The 17,001-nt window shown below is 53.4% G+C and overlaps 6 protein-coding genes across 6 annotated transcripts; 2 read left to right on the top strand and 4 right to left on the bottom strand.

Annotated features, from left to right (window-relative positions):
• Positions 1–45: 45 nt before the first annotated feature.
• G647_05433 (uncharacterized protein) lies at positions 46–1,995 on the bottom strand (the record flags this gene model as incomplete). The annotated part of the gene is made up of 1 exon (XM_008729764.1): positions 46–1,995. The coding sequence occupies one exon, from the start codon at positions 1,993–1,995 to the stop codon at positions 46–48; it is 1,950 nt and encodes a 649-aa protein (XP_008727986.1).
• Positions 1,996–2,333: 338 nt separating this feature from the next.
• On the top strand, positions 2,334–4,527 carry G647_05432 (uncharacterized protein; the record flags this gene model as incomplete). The annotated part of the gene is made up of 3 exons (XM_008729763.1): positions 2,334–3,623; positions 3,671–4,404; positions 4,455–4,527. The coding sequence occupies 3 exons, from the start codon at positions 2,334–2,336 to the stop codon at positions 4,525–4,527; spliced, it is 2,097 nt and encodes a 698-aa protein (XP_008727985.1).
• Positions 4,528–5,349: 822 nt separating this feature from the next.
• On the bottom strand, positions 5,350–6,258 carry G647_05431 (uncharacterized protein; the record flags this gene model as incomplete). The annotated part of the gene is made up of 1 exon (XM_008729762.1): positions 5,350–6,258. One exon carries the CDS (start codon positions 6,256–6,258, stop codon positions 5,350–5,352), a length of 909 nt encoding a protein of 302 aa, XP_008727984.1.
• A 917-nt stretch (positions 6,259–7,175) lies between these two features.
• On the bottom strand, positions 7,176–8,431 carry G647_05430 (uncharacterized protein; the record flags this gene model as incomplete). Its single annotated transcript, XM_008729761.1, has 4 exons — positions 7,176–7,634; positions 8,016–8,113; positions 8,163–8,341; positions 8,397–8,431. 4 exons carry the CDS (start codon positions 8,429–8,431, stop codon positions 7,176–7,178), a joined length of 771 nt encoding a protein of 256 aa, XP_008727983.1.
• Positions 8,432–8,864: 433 nt separating this feature from the next.
• On the top strand, positions 8,865–10,484 carry G647_05429 (centromere/microtubule-binding protein cbf5; the record flags this gene model as incomplete). Its single annotated transcript, XM_008729760.1, has 3 exons — positions 8,865–8,967; positions 9,020–10,035; positions 10,089–10,484. 3 exons carry the CDS (start codon positions 8,865–8,867, stop codon positions 10,482–10,484), a joined length of 1,515 nt encoding a protein of 504 aa, XP_008727982.1.
• Positions 10,485–13,835: 3,351 nt separating this feature from the next.
• On the bottom strand, positions 13,836–15,498 carry G647_05428 (uncharacterized protein; the record flags this gene model as incomplete). Its single annotated transcript, XM_008729759.1, has 2 exons — positions 13,836–13,967; positions 14,020–15,498. 2 exons carry the CDS (start codon positions 15,496–15,498, stop codon positions 13,836–13,838), a joined length of 1,611 nt encoding a protein of 536 aa, XP_008727981.1.
• Between the last annotated feature and the right edge of the window lie 1,503 nt (positions 15,499–17,001).

The following is a 17,001-nucleotide window of genomic DNA, read 5'->3' as shown; positions in this document are numbered from 1 at the left end:
GCAGTATACGGTGTAGTCTTCCGTGGGTATCATTTGTCGTCAAGTTCATCGTCCACCTTGCATACGCTTCAACCTCTCTTCCGCGGCTCTTGCTCTCCTTTCCCGCTCCAACTTCATCCTCATTTCGGGCGTCAGGCCTCTCGCCTCCTCTTCTCTCTTTTCAGCGCCCGTTTTCTCCACTGCTGCTGCGAGCGTCTTGCCGGCGCCGGCCTTCCGCTCGATCCTGGTCACGCTGCGCTTCTCTTCTTCCTGTCTCAACCTCTCTAGGTCAGCTTGCCTGCGCTGAGCTTCCGCAGCGTCTGAGATCGATTTTTCTTGTGCCGCTTTGGTATCTACTTCTTCTTGGGAAAGCGCCGAGGGGATGTGGGCGGCGGCCCAGTCGAAGGCGGTTTCGCCTAGCTGGTGGCGAGCGATGCGGAAGGCATCCCGTGTCTTGGCATCCCCTGCGATGTCGTACGCCGTCTTGCCGTCGTCGTTCCTGATGGTCGGGTTGGCTCTGGCTTTGGTGAGGAGCGCCAGGATCAGCGCAGGAGAATTTGTGGAGGCGGAGAGGTGAAGTGGTGTCGGGGCGTGGCGATGGTCTGCCGTGGGGAAGAAGGTAAAGTCTGGTGAGAGTTCGTTCTTGGTTAGGTAGAGGAGGACTCCGGGTGCCTTCGACCGCCGGATGAGGGCTTGCAGTTGCGAGGTGTGAAACTGTAGGGCCTCTTCTTCTTTGCTCAGCTTAGGGGCTTGAGGTTTCGCTTTCCGTTCCTTGGGGGCCTTCTCAGGGGCCATTTTCTCTGGCGCAGGCTCGACCAACTTACTGACCTTTAGTCTGGTTAGTTCTTGGAAGGAACGAAGAAGTTCGGCTTGAGTTGCTCGACGTGTGCTGAATGGGAAGCCACGTATCCGCTTGTCTGTACTTCTCAAGACTTGGCCGTCGTAGGGTCCAAATAACGTCCTTCTATTAGTAGTTCCTGTTGCACGTATGAAAAGCGATTCGGCGGTGTCGATCATTCCTCTCCAATCGTGCAGCACAGTTCTGACATCGGCTTCTAGCGCCATCTCATTGTACCTTCGGATCGATGACCCTGCGGAATGTGCGTTGCCTTTGGCATTGTCGTTTGCAGACTGAGAGCCGCCCTGCTTCCTCCTCGTGGTATATCGGTGAAACGTTTTGTGAGCTTTGACGACCGCATGGCGTTCTTCAACGCCGCCGGGCCCCTTTCGTAGCTCTGGCACCAATGAAACGACCATGGCTGCAAAATGGCCACCCCCTATCATACAAAGGAAGAAGTGGGGATCCTTCTGGGCAGCTTGCATTGCATCCTTTTGTGCTTGCCCGCTCGATTTTGCGGGCACTGGCTTCAGTTGTTTCTTCTGGATAATGTCCACCAGAGACGTGGGCGCTTGCTCTTGCTCCTCTGACGACAAGATGGCCCTGTAGACACCTAGGCGGACATCGTCCCCTAATTTGGGACTTGACAGCCATATCAGAGGCGCATTTCCATATCCACGCTTTCCAGAGTCTTCAGTCTCCCCATTGGCTTCTTGGTGTGATATTTTGGCTTGCTTTCTCAGCAAAGCTGTGAGTGTGCTATCTCCATCTTTTGATCCGTCGTCATTCTCGTCTTCAGAATCATCTGAGTCGGAGCCCGACAGAGACTCGTCCAAGTCACCGATTAGGCGCACAAAGGTTGCTTCGTCGACGGGAGGCTGTTGTTTTATGCTCAGCTTGAGATTGTATCGGTGGAAATCTGACTTGACGTGGTTTCGTTGGTCTTGGACACTGTTGAATATGACTTTGCACAACGAACAGGAGGTTGAGTTTGTAACACCGTCTTCAATGTTGTTGGTGCGCCGCACTGTAGGCTCATCTGTGGGAATATGGTCGGGTGGCTGCGAGTGTTCCTTTCCGGCGACTGTTAGGGTAAACAACAGCTCAGGGGGAAGGTCGTAGATGTATAGCGGCCGTCGTAGAAGAGGGTTTGTCTCAGCTTGACTGGTGTCAGCCATGACAGCCTGGTTCGAATTTGGAAATGGTTCAGGCTTGTAAATGTATCTTTTTGGGCTCACTCCGTACACGAGGCTCCGATGAGTCGATCAAAAGTGAGAGGCAGAGGCGGGGAGCATACGTCATAATCACGTGGTTACGCGATGGATCCACTAGCGCCGTTGTGCCTGACCGCGCCTGGTAAAGTTTCCACTTCGCCGTTGCTGCTGCCTCGAATCTTACAGCTGCCCTTCACGTGCATGTTTCACCTTCAAAGGCCATAAACACAGGTTTGTTCTCCCTGTTCTCATCTTCGTGCCGTCTTTCAATTGTTCTGATCCTGCTAGTTCTTCTCGCGAAAATGCCTCGGATCAAAGCGCCTCCCAAGTCTGCTGTCCCGTCTCTTGATGGCGTTACAATCTCATTTGCTTCTTACACACCCAATGCTCATCCCGAGCTCGGAAACAAGAGTGTTGCTCAGTTGAAGATTGACATTTCAAATTGTGGCGGGTCTTACACAACAAAGCCCAGCGATTGCACTCACTTGATTGCCTCCCAAGCTCAGTTTGACAAGAAAATTGATCGAATCAAGCAAGCCGAGAAGCACCCCCATACCTCTATCGTCTCTTACGAATGGCTTGTCGACTCTCTGGCGTCAAGCAATCCTGTCTCTGTTGATGCTTATCTTCTTGGTGACCCCGAGGATTCGTCTTCGAACGATGCTGACCCTCTCAAAATCAACCAAAGCCAACCTCCTCGGAAAGCCAGCGCCGCCAAGAAAGCATCAAAGCGTACCAGACAACAGGACGATGAGGAAGAAGACAACCTCCAGCCAGCGAAGAAATCAAGGCAGTCTGACCGGACAAAAGCACCCGCAGCCACTGCTGCTCCTACTGCCAAGTCCGACATCAAAGTCCCCGTTGATCAACAGGTCCCCTCAGCTTCGGACTACACAGTGTACATCGATGATGACGGCGTGATCTATGATGCCACTTTGAACAAATCTGATGCCGGTGCAAACAACAACAAGTTCTACAGAGTGCAGGTATTGGAAGCCAACAACAACTTCAAGACGTGGACCCGGTGGGGTAGAGTGGGTGATAGAGGTCAAACCAAGTGGCTTGGGGACGGCGACCACCTTCACGCTATCTCACAGTTCAAGACTAAGTTCAAGGAGAAGAGTGGAATTGCCTGGGAAGATCGAGATGGACCCTCGAAGAAGGGGAAGTACGTCTATCTGGAGGTCAATTACGAAGACTCGGATGCCGAGGATGAGAAGGAGACGCCAGTCCCAGACCAAGATGACGCCGACGAAGAAGAGCAAGTCCTCGCTGAAAGCAAACTTGACCCGCCGGTGCAGCGGTTGATGGAACTCATCTTCAACGTGCAGTTCTTCAATGCCACAATGGCTGAACTGGACTATGACGCGAACAAGATGCCATTGGGAAAACTCAGCAAGAAGACGTTGCTCAAGGGGTACGAAGTTCTCAAGGACTTAGCCTCTCTCGTCGCCGATCCTACTCTTGCCGCCACCATGGGAGAGAGCCAGCACCAAGCTGTTGCAGACCGGAGCAACCAATACTTCTCACTCGTTCCTCACGTCGTTGGTCGACGCAAGGCGCCTGTACTCCACGATATGGATTCCATTAGGGTACCGCCGCCCCTTTTCTTCTCAAGTTCTGGCTGACTGTTACGCAGAGAGAAATCCGTCTCCTGGAGGCCTTGACAGATATGCAACTGGCCAACGAGATCATGAAGTCCGCATCGGTTCAGAAACAAAAGGATATCCATGTTCTTGATGCGCGATATCAAGGACTAGGTATGAAAGAGATGACACCCTTGACCCCGACCGGCTCAGAATACAGCGAGATCTCGAATTACTTGACCAAGTCAGTTGGGGGCACCCACAACATCCGGTATACGGTTCAGGACATTTTTCGTATTGAACGGAATGGCGAATTTGACCGTCTCGACAAATCAGCCTATGCGAAACTGGGAGCGAGGAGTGATCGTCGTCTGCTTTGGCATGGATCGCGTGCTTCGAATTTTGGTGGTATTCTCAGCCAAGGTCTACGCATTGCACCACCTGAGGCACCAGTTTCCGGCTACATGTTCGGTAAAGGCGTGTATCTTGCTGACATGAGCTCAAAGAGTGCTGGTTACTGTGCGTCAGGCATCAGTGGTGGCACTGGCATCCTGCTTCTCTGTGAAGCCGAACTGGGTGCGCCAATGCTCGAGCTGACTGGCGCGGACTACCACGCCGGCGACCGTTGTAAACAGGAAGGCCGCATTTCTACTTGGGGTAAAGGTTCGGTCGCTCCCCAAGCCTGGAAAGACGCTGCTTGTATTCACCCGAGCCTCAAAGGGGTGAAGATGCCTGACGTCGTCAGCAAGCCTCCAGGACCGACCAATGTCGATCGTGCCTTACTCATGTGATTACACTCTTCCCTCAAATGGTTACGTTTGCTGACAGGTTTTACAGGTACAACGAATACATTGTGTACGACGTGGCGCAGATCAAACTTCGCTATCTTCTCCGGGTCAGCATGATTTAGGGCGGGGATCGTTCTTGACCCAGCTAGCTCGGATACCAGGGCAGGCCTGTGACACCAGACGCTGCTCGCACACATCTAGTTTGATCGGTGCAAGCTGCGACATACCACAACCATACAGCATACCGCATAGCATTCAGAGGACCACCGCATCAAGAAGCACCTTAACCACATCATCCACGTTACAGATATTGAAGTGCATCATTACACCCTCCATGAGCCCGGGCACAGAGCAGATATGGCATGGAGCTATCTCGGAATTCTCTCCTCATCTATATGGTGGTTTACATTTAGCCATATGCATAGCGATGGAGTCTTTTACCGCCACATGTCATCGACACTGGCCTAAGAGGTGAAATGAAACTGAGTTAAGCTTGAATCATATTTGTCCACACCTCGGCCATCCTCGAGCTGAAGACCCATTGGTCAAGCCCATCGAAACGCTTGTTTCAAGTGCTCCGCAAAACGTTGTTTGGTCAGCGCCGGCCACAGACAGCATTTTCATTGCACGTATGCGTTTGCGTCGCGTTTTGGATTTCTATCTACCAAGGTACGAGTTACCCATGTGATCCCCTTCAGCTTCGTCCTTGCAACGGTTTGCCCTGCCTTTCCCTGCCTCGCCATGACATTCTATCTTACGTTTTCCTGTTCGACTTATCTTCTCAAAGTTACTGACCCTGATAACTTTGATGTGCTGCGAGGTCTGCAACCCCCCACCTTTTCCGGTTTCACTGTACGGGCTCTGTGCCAGTGGACATTGCGTTTCCCTCTCTATCCAATACTGGACTCCTCACGCCAGAAACCCGAGGCTATTGAAGACCCTTTTCAGAAAGCCCGTTCATTCAAGCCTGCAGCTATCTTTCGTCGCACCACACTCTTTCTGTCCCCCCTGGGCGCCCGTTTCGCCTTGTGCTTCCCCAGCACAGTGCTCACTACGCTGAGGGCGTCGTCGATGATGACGTTGATTGCATTGTCGTTGTTCCGTCCACCATTGTTTCCTCGGTCGTTGGCCGCAACTCGATTGGCAGAACCATTGTTGTTATTGGAGCCGCGGCCGTTGCCATTGCCACTGCCGTTGCTTCTGCCGTTGCCACTGCCATTGCCATTGCCTCTGCCGTTGCCGCCACCTCTGCCATTCCCGTTTCCAGTTTGCGTGCCGGAGGAAGTGTCGCCAGTTGTAGACGCGGCGGCCGTCTCGTTTGCAGCGGCAGCAGCGGACCCGTCTACGACAGCAGTCTCGTTGCCTGCAGCCGCAGCTGCAGCCTCGTTCAGTGCCACAGCCATAGCTGCTGCTAATTCGGTCGAGTTTCCAGCACACGAAGCCGCAATGGCCGCCATGGTGCTGTTGTCCACAGCGACGGCTTCCGTGCCGTTGGCCGCTGATTCAAGTGCGGCGACCATGCATGCTGCGGCTGCGTCGAGTTGTGCGGTGGAGTTCGCAGCTGAGACGTCAATAACAGTCGAGTTATCGGCGGACACGGCGGCTATATCGGTAGAATTGTCCGCCGAGGCAACTGCGTCGGCGCCGGCGTTGGCGTTGGCGTTGGCGTTGTCTGCATTGGCACCACCGCCGCCGTTGTCATCGCTATTGCCCTTCTCGCTCTTTCGAGGAAGAATGGTGTCGCGACGCGAAGCAAGCTCATGGCTAGTTGGCGGTATGGGCAACACGTAACCCAGGATTCCTGGTAGAAGAAGAAGTGAAAGGGTGAAGAAAAGTGAGAGGAACCGGCCCATTGTGTGGTGTGGAAATGAAAGGACAACCTGTTGTCTGAGCTAAGAGTAAAAGAAGGCAAGCCTTAGGTCTGAAATGAAGGATGGTGGCAGCAGGACCTGCCCGCTGTAACGAAGGTGAAAAAGAGAGGAAAGGGCACGGAACGTTGACGCAGCCGGGAAAGGAGAACGGAAAGAGTGAGTGCAGGAGGCTCGATTGATATAAGCCGAGCAGCGCAAGAAAGCTGTCACCAGTGTCATGGCTTTCCTTGCTTGATCCCCTTCACTTTTCGTATGGGAATCCATGGAAAAGTGACTCAAGGGCCACATTTCTCTTGCATATTGCGCATCGAAGCCTGTGGACGGGCCAGAGTCGAGCACGGTCTGTTTCTGTTTTTTGTGCTTGGGTGTTGATCACGCATGTGCACCAGCCTTGTTGCCCACATATCTGCTCAATACAGTATGAGAGCCGGCGAATGTGCATGCGCCGTTGAGGTTCCAGCCAAGCGGAAAGCGAGAAGTCTGATTCAAGAACTGCGTGGTTGGTGTCTTCGATGCTTCGAGGCGGGTCCCAACTCCACCATGTCGACTGATGGGACATGTGCTGTAGCAACGTCGGCTTGGCTGAGGCAAGTCAAAGCAGTTGAGACGGGAAACGTGACAGCAGATCCGAGGGAATCACTGCAACCGTGAGACAAAGACTGCACGAAACTTGTGGGAAAAACGAGGATGTGGGTACCGATGTGGATATGCGCCGAGGCTTGCAGTGTTTCAGACAGAGGCCGTTCTTGGCATAACACTCCCATGCAAGAATCGCCGTCTGAGCATGATGGAATTGTTCTTGTTGAAGAGAGGCAGGTGCTTGATGTCGGGTATCACATTGCTTGTCATCACATAGTGTTTCTACATATCACGTCAATTCGTGTCATAGAACGACGCTTTCAATCACCTCCTAGGCGCCTACCGGCACCTCGACCATTCCAAGAATTCGAGAAGCCGCTTGTCCAGCTTCGACTCTGCTGTTGAGGGATATTCTGGGCGGGTCTGAAGCTTGTTCCATATCCCCTGTGGGTGTAGGTGCTTGTATTGGCGCCGAAGTATCGCCTGATGGCAGTGGGAGTTTGGATATAATTCCGTCCGCCTTGGAAAGTAGGGTACAGTCTTGTTAGGAAGTCGTAGAGGTGCGATGCAAAGACGCCTGTTGCTTGCTGCAAGGCGGCGTACGGACCACCCATAATCAAGGTAAGTGTAAGCATCGCCCAGGGAAGAAATTCGACGGGGATTTGAAGGATGACAAAGTGAGCTTTCTTGCCGCGGTTGTCTTGGGCATAAGTATAGATAAATGCAAGCATGAGGGACTGGGTGAAGATGTTGGCACCCAGGAGAAGACCACCAGACAACTGTCTCAGCTGTTAGCGTGCTACAGAGAAAACGAAGTCAAGTTAATCTAAACAAGAGGTTGACACAGGTGTTTGAATGTAGGAAGCCCGAACCGCTACCCACGATTTGATGCATCGCGGATAGCTTTCTCACTGAGCCACCACCATGCCTGCACCGCATACAGTCCTTTGACAGATTTGCGAATGATGGATCTGCATGTGCCACAGGGGTAATCTCCCTCATTTCCAGGAACCGCTTCAGCTAGGGAAAGGCTGGGCGGGCAGATATGCGAGGTATAATTCGGAAGAAACAGAGACGGCACGGAGAGCTGAGGTAAGTCGCTGGAGTATGGAACGGAGACGACATTGGAGACAGTGGAAAGAAAGAGCTCAGGTGCTTACCAAGATTGCAGTGGCCACGAAAAACACATAAGTGAAGAAATCGCCAGGTTGAGTGAACCGCGGTGAATTGAGCTCCAACCCAGAGGCGTATGTGAACACTGAACCGATCAGCACCGACGCACGAAGGGAAGGAAGTTGTTGACCTACTAAAGTACAGGTCGAAAACAAAAGAGAAGCCGCCGCCCGTCAGGAGGAAAGCGGAGAGGACTCGCCAGAGCTCGGGAGGGAACTTGAATACCCACGGCGTGTAATACACGACTCTCATGCCGCTGAGGAGGCCTGAATGGACCAGAGCCGACTCGGCAAACATGGCCGCCACGATTGTCCTATTGGCGAAATTAGCAACACGGAGGAAAGCTGCAAAGCCATCAGACCGCCCACCGAGTGACCGGAGGAGCACTCCAGAATCTATCCATAATGTCAGTACCGCCGCCGCTCATCTTGAACCAGTCCCACGAAGAGGAGAGAATTGAGAAGAAGGTCAGGACATCGATGAACTCGTTCGTGTTTCGGACAAGGTGTCTCGAAGACGCTGGCTTGAAAGTTCAGAGAGTTGTGCCAAGACAAGGCTCCACTGCAACCTCGGAACGGAAGAACTATTGACCGAATTCTCCGATCGATTTTTTGCAACTCCATCTGTTCCTGTCCGCAGTCTGCGAGCACAATAATTCAATTTGCGTACGACGCTCCCACATTCTGCTTCTTGTGTCGCCCGGTGCACATATCCTGAGAGAGGGCCAGTGGTGTTAGAAGCTTGGTCCGGTTTCTTCGAGCTTTGTGAGCTTTGTGCGCGCGCGCACTTCGCGCTCCAGGACTCGGATCTCGCACGGGCCAAAAATTTCCGCCAATATGGCAAAAGTCGAGGATGCCGATTTCAGCATCAAGCCAGAGAACGTCACGCCAAATATTCCTACTTCCGAATGGCCCCTACTGCTGAAGAATTATGACAAGTGTATGTTTCCGCCGTTGAGTATATGCGACTCGAGCTCACACAAATACTGCAGTACTGGTGCGCACCGGCCACTTCACGCCGATCCCAGTCGGATGCACACCATTGAAGCGCGACCTCAAGTCCTACATTTCGTCGGGTGTCATCAACCTCGATAAACCCTCAAATCCGTCCAGCCACGAAGTTGTCGCCTGGGTCAAGCGAATTCTACGAGTAGAGAAGACCGGCCACAGCGGCACGCTCGACCCCAAGGTCACAGGATGTTTAATTGTGTGTATAGACCGTGCCACCCGGTTGGTCAAGTCGCAGCAAGGTGCTGGAAAGGAATACGTTTGCGTCATCCGATTGCACGACAAGCTGCCGGGAGGCGAAGCACAGTTTGCCCGAGCACTAGAGACACTCACCGGAGCCCTCTTCCAACGGCCACCTCTTATTTCTGCCGTCAAGCGACAGCTGCGTATTCGGACCATCCACGAAAGCAAACTCTACGAGTTCGATAACGACCGACATCTGGGCGTGTTCTGGGTCAGCTGCGAAGCCGGAACCTACATTCGGACTCTCTGTGTGCACCTGGGGTTGTTGCTCGGCGTCGGCGCACACATGCAAGAACTGCGACGAGTAAGGAGTGGAGCGATGGCTGAGGCCGACGGAATGGTCACACTGCACGACGTGCTTGATGCTCAATGGATGCATGACAATAACCGAGACGAATCGTACCTGCGAAAAGTTATCTCTCCGCTCGAAAGCCTGTTGACCACATACAAGAGGATTGTGGTGAAGGATAGTGCGGTCAACGCTGTGTGCTACGGCGCCAAACTCATGATTCCCGGTCTGCTGCGCTTCGAAGCTGGGATTGAGGTGCACGAGGAAGTCGTCCTCATGACTACAAAAGGAGAGGCCATCGCGCTAGGGATTGCGCAAATGTCCACGGTTGAGCTCTCGACCTGCGACCACGGAGTCGTCGCCAAAGTGAAGAGATGTATCATGGAGAGGGACCTGTACCCGCGAAGATGGGGTATGGGTCCAGTGGCCTTGGAAAAGAAGAAAATGAAGTCCGACGGGAAGCTTGATGTATGTTGCATTCTCTCCCTCCGTGCTATCTGTACTGACGATTGTGTTCACAGAAATATGGTCGACCCAACGAAAACACTCCGGCGAAATGGAACGCCGAGTACACAGACTACAATGCCCCCACCACCGAAGGCACCACCTCTGCTCCCGTTGCCGAAACAACCTCTAAATCCGATGTCCTAGCCGCTCCCGCCCTTGCACCGACCGGCGAAGACGGCGACACCAGCATGGCCATGGATGAGGTAGCAGCAGTACCTCCCGCCACGAATGGCGACGCTACGGTCAAGGTCAAGAAGGAAGAGAAAGAGAAGAAGCGGAAGAGCAAGCACGAGGGCGAGACCCCCGAAGAGCGCGCCGAACGCAAGAAGAGGAAGAAGGAGAAGAGGGAGAAGAAGGACAAGAAGAAGCGAGAAAGTGGTGTGAAAGAGGATAGTGATGACAGCGATTAGGTGGACTGAGTACTCACCTGCTAAGTCGATCATGCGTCGGAGTATGTCATTCAATCCGCTTCCTTATCTGGATCAAGGAGCATCTGAGGCAAGGTACTCTGAGAGCAGGTGCCGGGCGAAGAGCCAGTCACCGACTTTGACACACGACCTCGACAGCGTCCGAGCGGTCATATCTGCGCGGACCGCTACCAGAGAAGTCCCAGGACACCATAACGCCAGACTGGCTCCAAGGATTGCAATGGAGCGTCGAACGCTGAGAGAGGACCAAGCAGTAGGACAGACGTAAGAGCTGCTTGGATGGTCGTTCGTGTCCCCGTGGTCTTATTCGGTGATTTCTACCTTGTCCACAGACGAGCTTGGGAAGGGCGAATGGAGTCGGAGGTGCTGAGCTGCCAATGATGGATAGGCCGCGATGCTGCGGTCTTACTGTTTCTGTTCATGTTCCTGTCTCTTGTCTCATGTCTCAGTCACGGAAAAGCAAGGTCAAGGTCAAGGTCAAGGTCAGTGTCGTGGGCATGTGTATCGTCTACTGTCTACCTGAACATGGGCAACGGTCCTGTATGTACGCGTCCAGGAATTCATACTTTTATGGCTTTGGCTATCTGTCGGTCTGTATACCAGCACGGCAATGAACTGTACGGAGTACTGGACCTCGATTCTGCTTTCAATATATCCACTCAGTATATACGCAGGTCACCGTACGCAGTACATAGCTGACATGACTTCTAAACGATGCCACACCGACCCTGTGGAATTGGATCTCTCCCATCAGTCCACACACTATACCGCAGCACCTTGCGTTGGATCCCGTAAGAGAGGTTCGCGCACACACACCCTCCCGCTCGCTCGCAGGATCCCTCGAAGCACCCTGACTTTTTGAGCGACTGTGGTGTGTTGGTCTACACTGCCGCACATTCTCCCCGGCGGTGGAAAAAGGTAGTTGTACGTAGGCTGATTATTCGATCATCCTCGTCCGCTCGGTCCGTCTACTCACCCTCATCTCGATCTGACCTGATCTCACTCTAAATGACCTCTTTGGCTAAGACCAAGGGGGTGGGAAATTCTCTTCAACTCGGGCGCAAGCATGTATGCATGTATGCATGTGTGCATGCTCTGGGTGTTTACGAATGAATGTATATGCTCAACAGGCGACAGGGTGAGCATACATACCATGCTACAACGGCGCAGCTCGGCAGTAGCGAAGCAAAAGTCCAATCCCGGCCCTTCACTCACGCCTGCACCTGTGTATGTACGTCTATAAATATGTGAGGGTGTAGTCACACCATCGCACTCTCGCACTACCACACTATCATACAGGCATGCTGTTACGCACGTTCAGCCTTCCGTGTCCACGGGCCGCAGTCCGACGTTCACGATAGAGGGTACTGTACGGAGTACATTACATAACACCTGAAGTATACAGGACGCGTCTCCAACTTTTGACCCGCCTACCTCGTACCAGGTACCCAACCACTGCGGAATGAACTAATCATACTTACATGGTACTCCGTACACTGCATAGGAACACACACGCATATAGCATATACACGTATAAACATCCACGTGTACGTCATGTCATGTCATGCTTTGGTCTAGGGTTTAGTTCTAGTCTTAGTTCTCGTCCTAGTCCTAGAACCGGTCTATGGCCACAGCCTTATAAATCACTCACGTCCCCAGGGGAGAGGGGTGAGTGGCACGAACCACGCCCACGACGAGGCGCAAAGGAGAAGGAAACGAAAGGGGAAAGCACCATCAGATCAGATCCGGACCGCTCTCTTCCGTTCTCGTCCCATCCCATCCCATCCCATCTTCCCCTTCCATACCGTTTCTGCCGGACGCAGACGCATTAATAAAAAAACACAAACGTCACTTATCTGGCACTACTGTGTAGGGCCCACCGCCGAGCGACATCAGAGTCAACCGGCCGCGCCCAAGCCGGTCTGGTACTGTAGCTCGAGAGCTCGCTAGCTTCGCAGGCCAAGTCGTGACAACAATCGAGACTTGTGGCCGTGACCGAGACTGGTCGGTCGTTCTTGTGATCACGGCTCGGCTGGATGCGGAAAAGGTACTGACTGAGGGAACATGTCGGTGGTGTGCAGGCTGGATGAGTGACTGGATGGCTGGAGCACGGCTGGCTCTCCGGATGGGTGGATGAGTCGAGACAGTCAAATTATTCAAGGTCACGCATACGGGGTTTCAATACCGAGCCGACCCATATCATGGTAGGATGGTATTGAGACATGAGAGATTTTTGCAGGAAACGGGAGTACGCACACCGCGCGCCGAGTGGGCTGGCTGAATCAGTTGCTCTCAAAGCCTGGAAGCATTCGAACGACGGACTGCTCGAACTGCCGATACAGAAAATGGGCGCAAAAGGGCCTTACTAACGAGCTTGCATGCGTGCACGCTTGCATGTCAAGTGCCATGCAGTCTCATTTTATCTGACCAAGCCCGCATATGCAAGGTACACTGGAGCAAAGTCCTCGTCAGACCCAGGTCTGGCAGGTCAAGAGCCGAATGCGGACGACTGCTGGACTCTCTAGTAGGCGCTAAAGCAAGAAGCGGAGCTGAGGAATCAGCATTTGAAAAGCCTCATTTAAGCAGCGCTGGAAGCGGAAGGACGGAGCCGCTGCTTTCAAAGGTTGAATCCAGAGCGTTATCTCAGCCTCAGTTGGAGTTTCAGAGAATCGCATGGCCTACACGCGATATGGCAAGACAGCAATTGACTGGGCGAAGAACAGGATCAGATTCTTTTCATTCATCTCGCTCAAAAGATGGTGCTCTTCCCGAAATAATCAAGTATCAAAAGGGTTCGTATCAGAACAGCATCCCCTAGGTTCGTAGTACAGTGTATCGGTCGGAAGTTGCCTGGGCCTTGAAGCAATGACGTGGAGATCCAAGGTCGGCAAAAGTGGTTGACCGTGCCGGGCCTCGCGCTGGCAAACATGAAATTGTATGCTAGGTAGACCACCGTCGATTGTTGGTACATGCAAAGGCGCGTGCTGAAAGGGTGCCGCGCGGCTATGAGGAAGAAGGGGAAGAGAATGTTCTCGTCGCGAGGTGCATTGGTCATGTCGGTTCGTTGCGTGCTCGAAACGATGCATGTGCCCGCATCGTATCCAAATGCCACCAGTGACAGACTGCTTTGCTGCCACATCTCTTTTCGCTTCGCTGTGGTATCTCTCATGCAATGCTGGAAAAGAACGGGAAAAGAAACAGACGCCAGTCTTTTGCTCTCTGTGGAGAAAACGCTTCAATCATCGCTTCGTCAAGGTCGTCCTCGTGTCTAGACCACGAGCGGTTGAATTAGCCGTGTCGACGGCATTTAGGCCACGAGGGCCCAAAGAAGGGTCAGTAGCCTTCTTCACCCGCTCTGCAAACCTTGATCTCTCTTCCCCATTCGGATTTCAGGACCTGAGAAGCAGTGATCCGGCGGCCAGGATTCGGGTCGAGAATAGAATAGATGACGTTTCTGCAGCGAGCCTGTGAAGTGAACATCAGAAGACAGTCGGTCGTGATCGGGAAGGACACTTACCCTGTGCAAGGTCTCAATCGGGGCGTAACCCTCTTCGTCCTTGCGACCCTCAAGATATCTTTGATAGAACTCATCCTCCTCCTTGCGGGCCACTCTCCACAGATGGCGACCGGTTCGCATAGCCATGTATATGACGCCACATGCCCAGACATCGACAGCACGGGGATCGAATTCGCCACCGGCATATTCTTCCGGGGCTATGTAGGGTGCACTGCCGCAAAGCCCAGCAGTCAGATGGGCTTCCTTTTCCCATGCCATGCGGAAACATTCGCCGTTGCCGAAGTCGGTGATTTTCAAGGCACCGTGTGTCGTCAAGAGAAGGTTCTCTGGCTTGAGATCTCGATGTGCAACACCCATCTCATGCATGTACTCGACACCACGCATTAATTGCTTGAAAAAGCAATCGGCCTCGGCAACGTTGAGAGTGCCAGCTGCAAGAACCAGGGTGTACAAATCACCGCCGGCGCAATACTCCATAACTTCGCAATAGTCCCCCTTGGCGTCCTGTAGAAGATCGAGGGTGTGAATAATATTCGGGTGTCGGAGCGACGAGGAGATGCAGAATTCGCTGGTCAGGCGCTTTTGGTACTTCTTGGCCGTCTCTTGTGGGCGACGACGGAATTCTTTTACCGCGTAAAGCAGTTCTCCTCCGGCGCTGTTGGGATCAGGCTTGTGGGATATTCGGACGATGCCGAAAGCCCCACGGCCGACAATCTCCTGGCATTTGCCATACTTCTCGACCAAGTTGGCCGTGGCGTTGGGACCGCCCTTTCTGTCGGAAGCCAGGCTGTCTTTTTCCAATCTCAGCTGGTCCACCCAGGATGACATGAGCGTCAGCTGCTGGTCGCCGCCGCCGTCGTGATCTCGCTTCTTGCTACCGCCGAGCATGTCGCGAAGCATGTCGGATAATTTCTCTTGCCGTTTGGCAGACTTGAGGTGATGTTCGTGGGTGCCGTCATCGTGCATCTCGAATCTCTTGTGTCCAGCGTAGGAGCCATCTGAGAGCGGGTCACCTTTGCTTTTTTCTTTGGCTGCACCAAGGATCGTCATCTTCTTGCCGGTCTTCTCGTCACTCGAACCCTGTCTGCTTGGAGGTTTTCTACCGTTGTTGATGCTGCCGTTCTCAGAACCGGATCGATCGTTGGGAGATGTTTCTTTTAACTCGGATGCGGCTTTGGCAGCTTCGACGTCTTTGGGGTCGGTCCGAGAAAACATTCGTGTCAGACGGTGCGTCATCTTAGGCTTCTGCTTGACAGGCGCAGCTGCGCCAGAGTTCGAGTTCGTGGGGGAGAGATTCGATAGGCCCGCGGTAGGCACGGCAGCTCCGTTGGCGGCCGAAACCTGGTGATGTGCCGTACCCTCCCCCGGCCTCGTTATCGCGTGTGTCGACACATGGTCTTGCAATGACTGTACAGGGGACTCAACGAATGTAGGGGAAGTCGGCGGAGCGAGATGAGTTGGCGATGGTGCCTGATTCATGTGAATAGCGGACGTCGGGAGGGCGTCAGTGACGAGTGGGGGAGACTGTTTCGGTCGGGCAGGGCGCCCTATCTCTCGATGTTTAGTGGCGGTAGATAAGGTATGATGTTTGTGGGCGCAGTCTGTGAATCGCGAATCTAGTTATAATGCAAGGAAATAATCTGACTGAGTCGGAATGTCTTTTTGTTGTCGTTTCTTGGATGTGTGCAGCCGAAGTTGGATATTGGTAATGATGATACTTAGGGTGGCGAGGGATAGGGATCGTGGTGAAGTGTGCCTCTTGCGAAAATGCCTGGAGAAAACAAGAGATGCGCAGCGGGCGCTGGCGATGAAGCAGACCTTGGCGGCAGATGAGGCCTCAATTGCGGTGCGTTCAGCCTTCTGATCGAGCTGGCGCAGACAGGCCAGGCAAATTTCGCGATCTGACACGGTAGTGGGATTCTGAGGACTTTTTTTGCACAGAGGGCCTTTGGCTCCCGTGAGCACCAAGAGCCCCTCGTGCACAGCCTGGATAGACGGAACAGGCTTCTATGCGGGTTTTCGCGGTGGCTGTGAGGCAAGACCAGGGATCCGGGCAGCCCACGCAGCGGATTGGTGTGCTCACTGGCCGCTGACCAATGCCTGTCTCTGGATCTTGGCGAACTGCGCGTCAGATGCCGCACGTTCTCTTTACCTGGTTCGTCACCTTTGGTGCACGCAGCCGGCGGGGGTTTTCGAGATTGAGGGCAATGGGACGGCGTGCAGCCGTCTTTCAGAGATCCCTTCCGCTTTGCGTACTCGTACAGCTTCAGGTGGGCGGTGGATCCGATGAGATTTGCTGCGGATAAGGAGTGACGCTCTGCGTGAGTGACTTTGCCCAATCCCGACAGGGTGGAAGAGGGAACCACGGCGGCGGACTGCCGCCGTGTGGATGGATGGATGGAGGGATGGGTGGATGATGATGATGATGATGGACAAGAGGAGCCTAGATGAGGACTATAAATCAGTACAGCGACTCAAGATTGTTCCATCCCAAACATATACCTGGCAGAAAAAATCTTGGACTGGTGGTGGCAGCGAGCTGCTGGGCCCAAACACTGGAATTCACAGTGCCTGGGGGGCCGAAGTGTGAAGGTCGGCAAGGTGCAGGCAGTTTGCAGGAATGCATGCATTGTTTTGCAGCTGGACTAACACTTTAGGTACCTATGGAGAGCAGCATAGGCGTTCCTGCAGGTGATCTGGCTAGGGGGCCGCGCCAGTCTGTTCTCCAATGGCCTGGCTGACAGGATTCTGACCTCGTACCGCCTAATAGTAATTAAAACAAACATGTAATTGAAATCTAGAGGAGCAAGAGTCATGTCAGCAATCTGGGCTCAACCCAGGCCCCTTTTTATCACGCTGCGCAATAATTAATGTCATTGTCTACTCATCGCAATCCTCTCAGGTTGTTCAAATATGTACAACATCTCCTCTGCCGGTCCAATTACACCTGCATGCTTAGGTCGCTTGTGCCCTCGAAGCAAC

Source organism: Cladophialophora carrionii, assembly GCF_000365165.1.
Source record: "Cladophialophora carrionii CBS 160.54 unplaced genomic scaffold supercont1.4, whole genome shotgun sequence".
Classification (NCBI taxonomy): Eukaryota; Fungi; Ascomycota; class Eurotiomycetes; order Chaetothyriales; family Herpotrichiellaceae; genus Cladophialophora; species Cladophialophora carrionii.
This window is presented reverse-complemented; position numbering and strand designations above follow the sequence as displayed.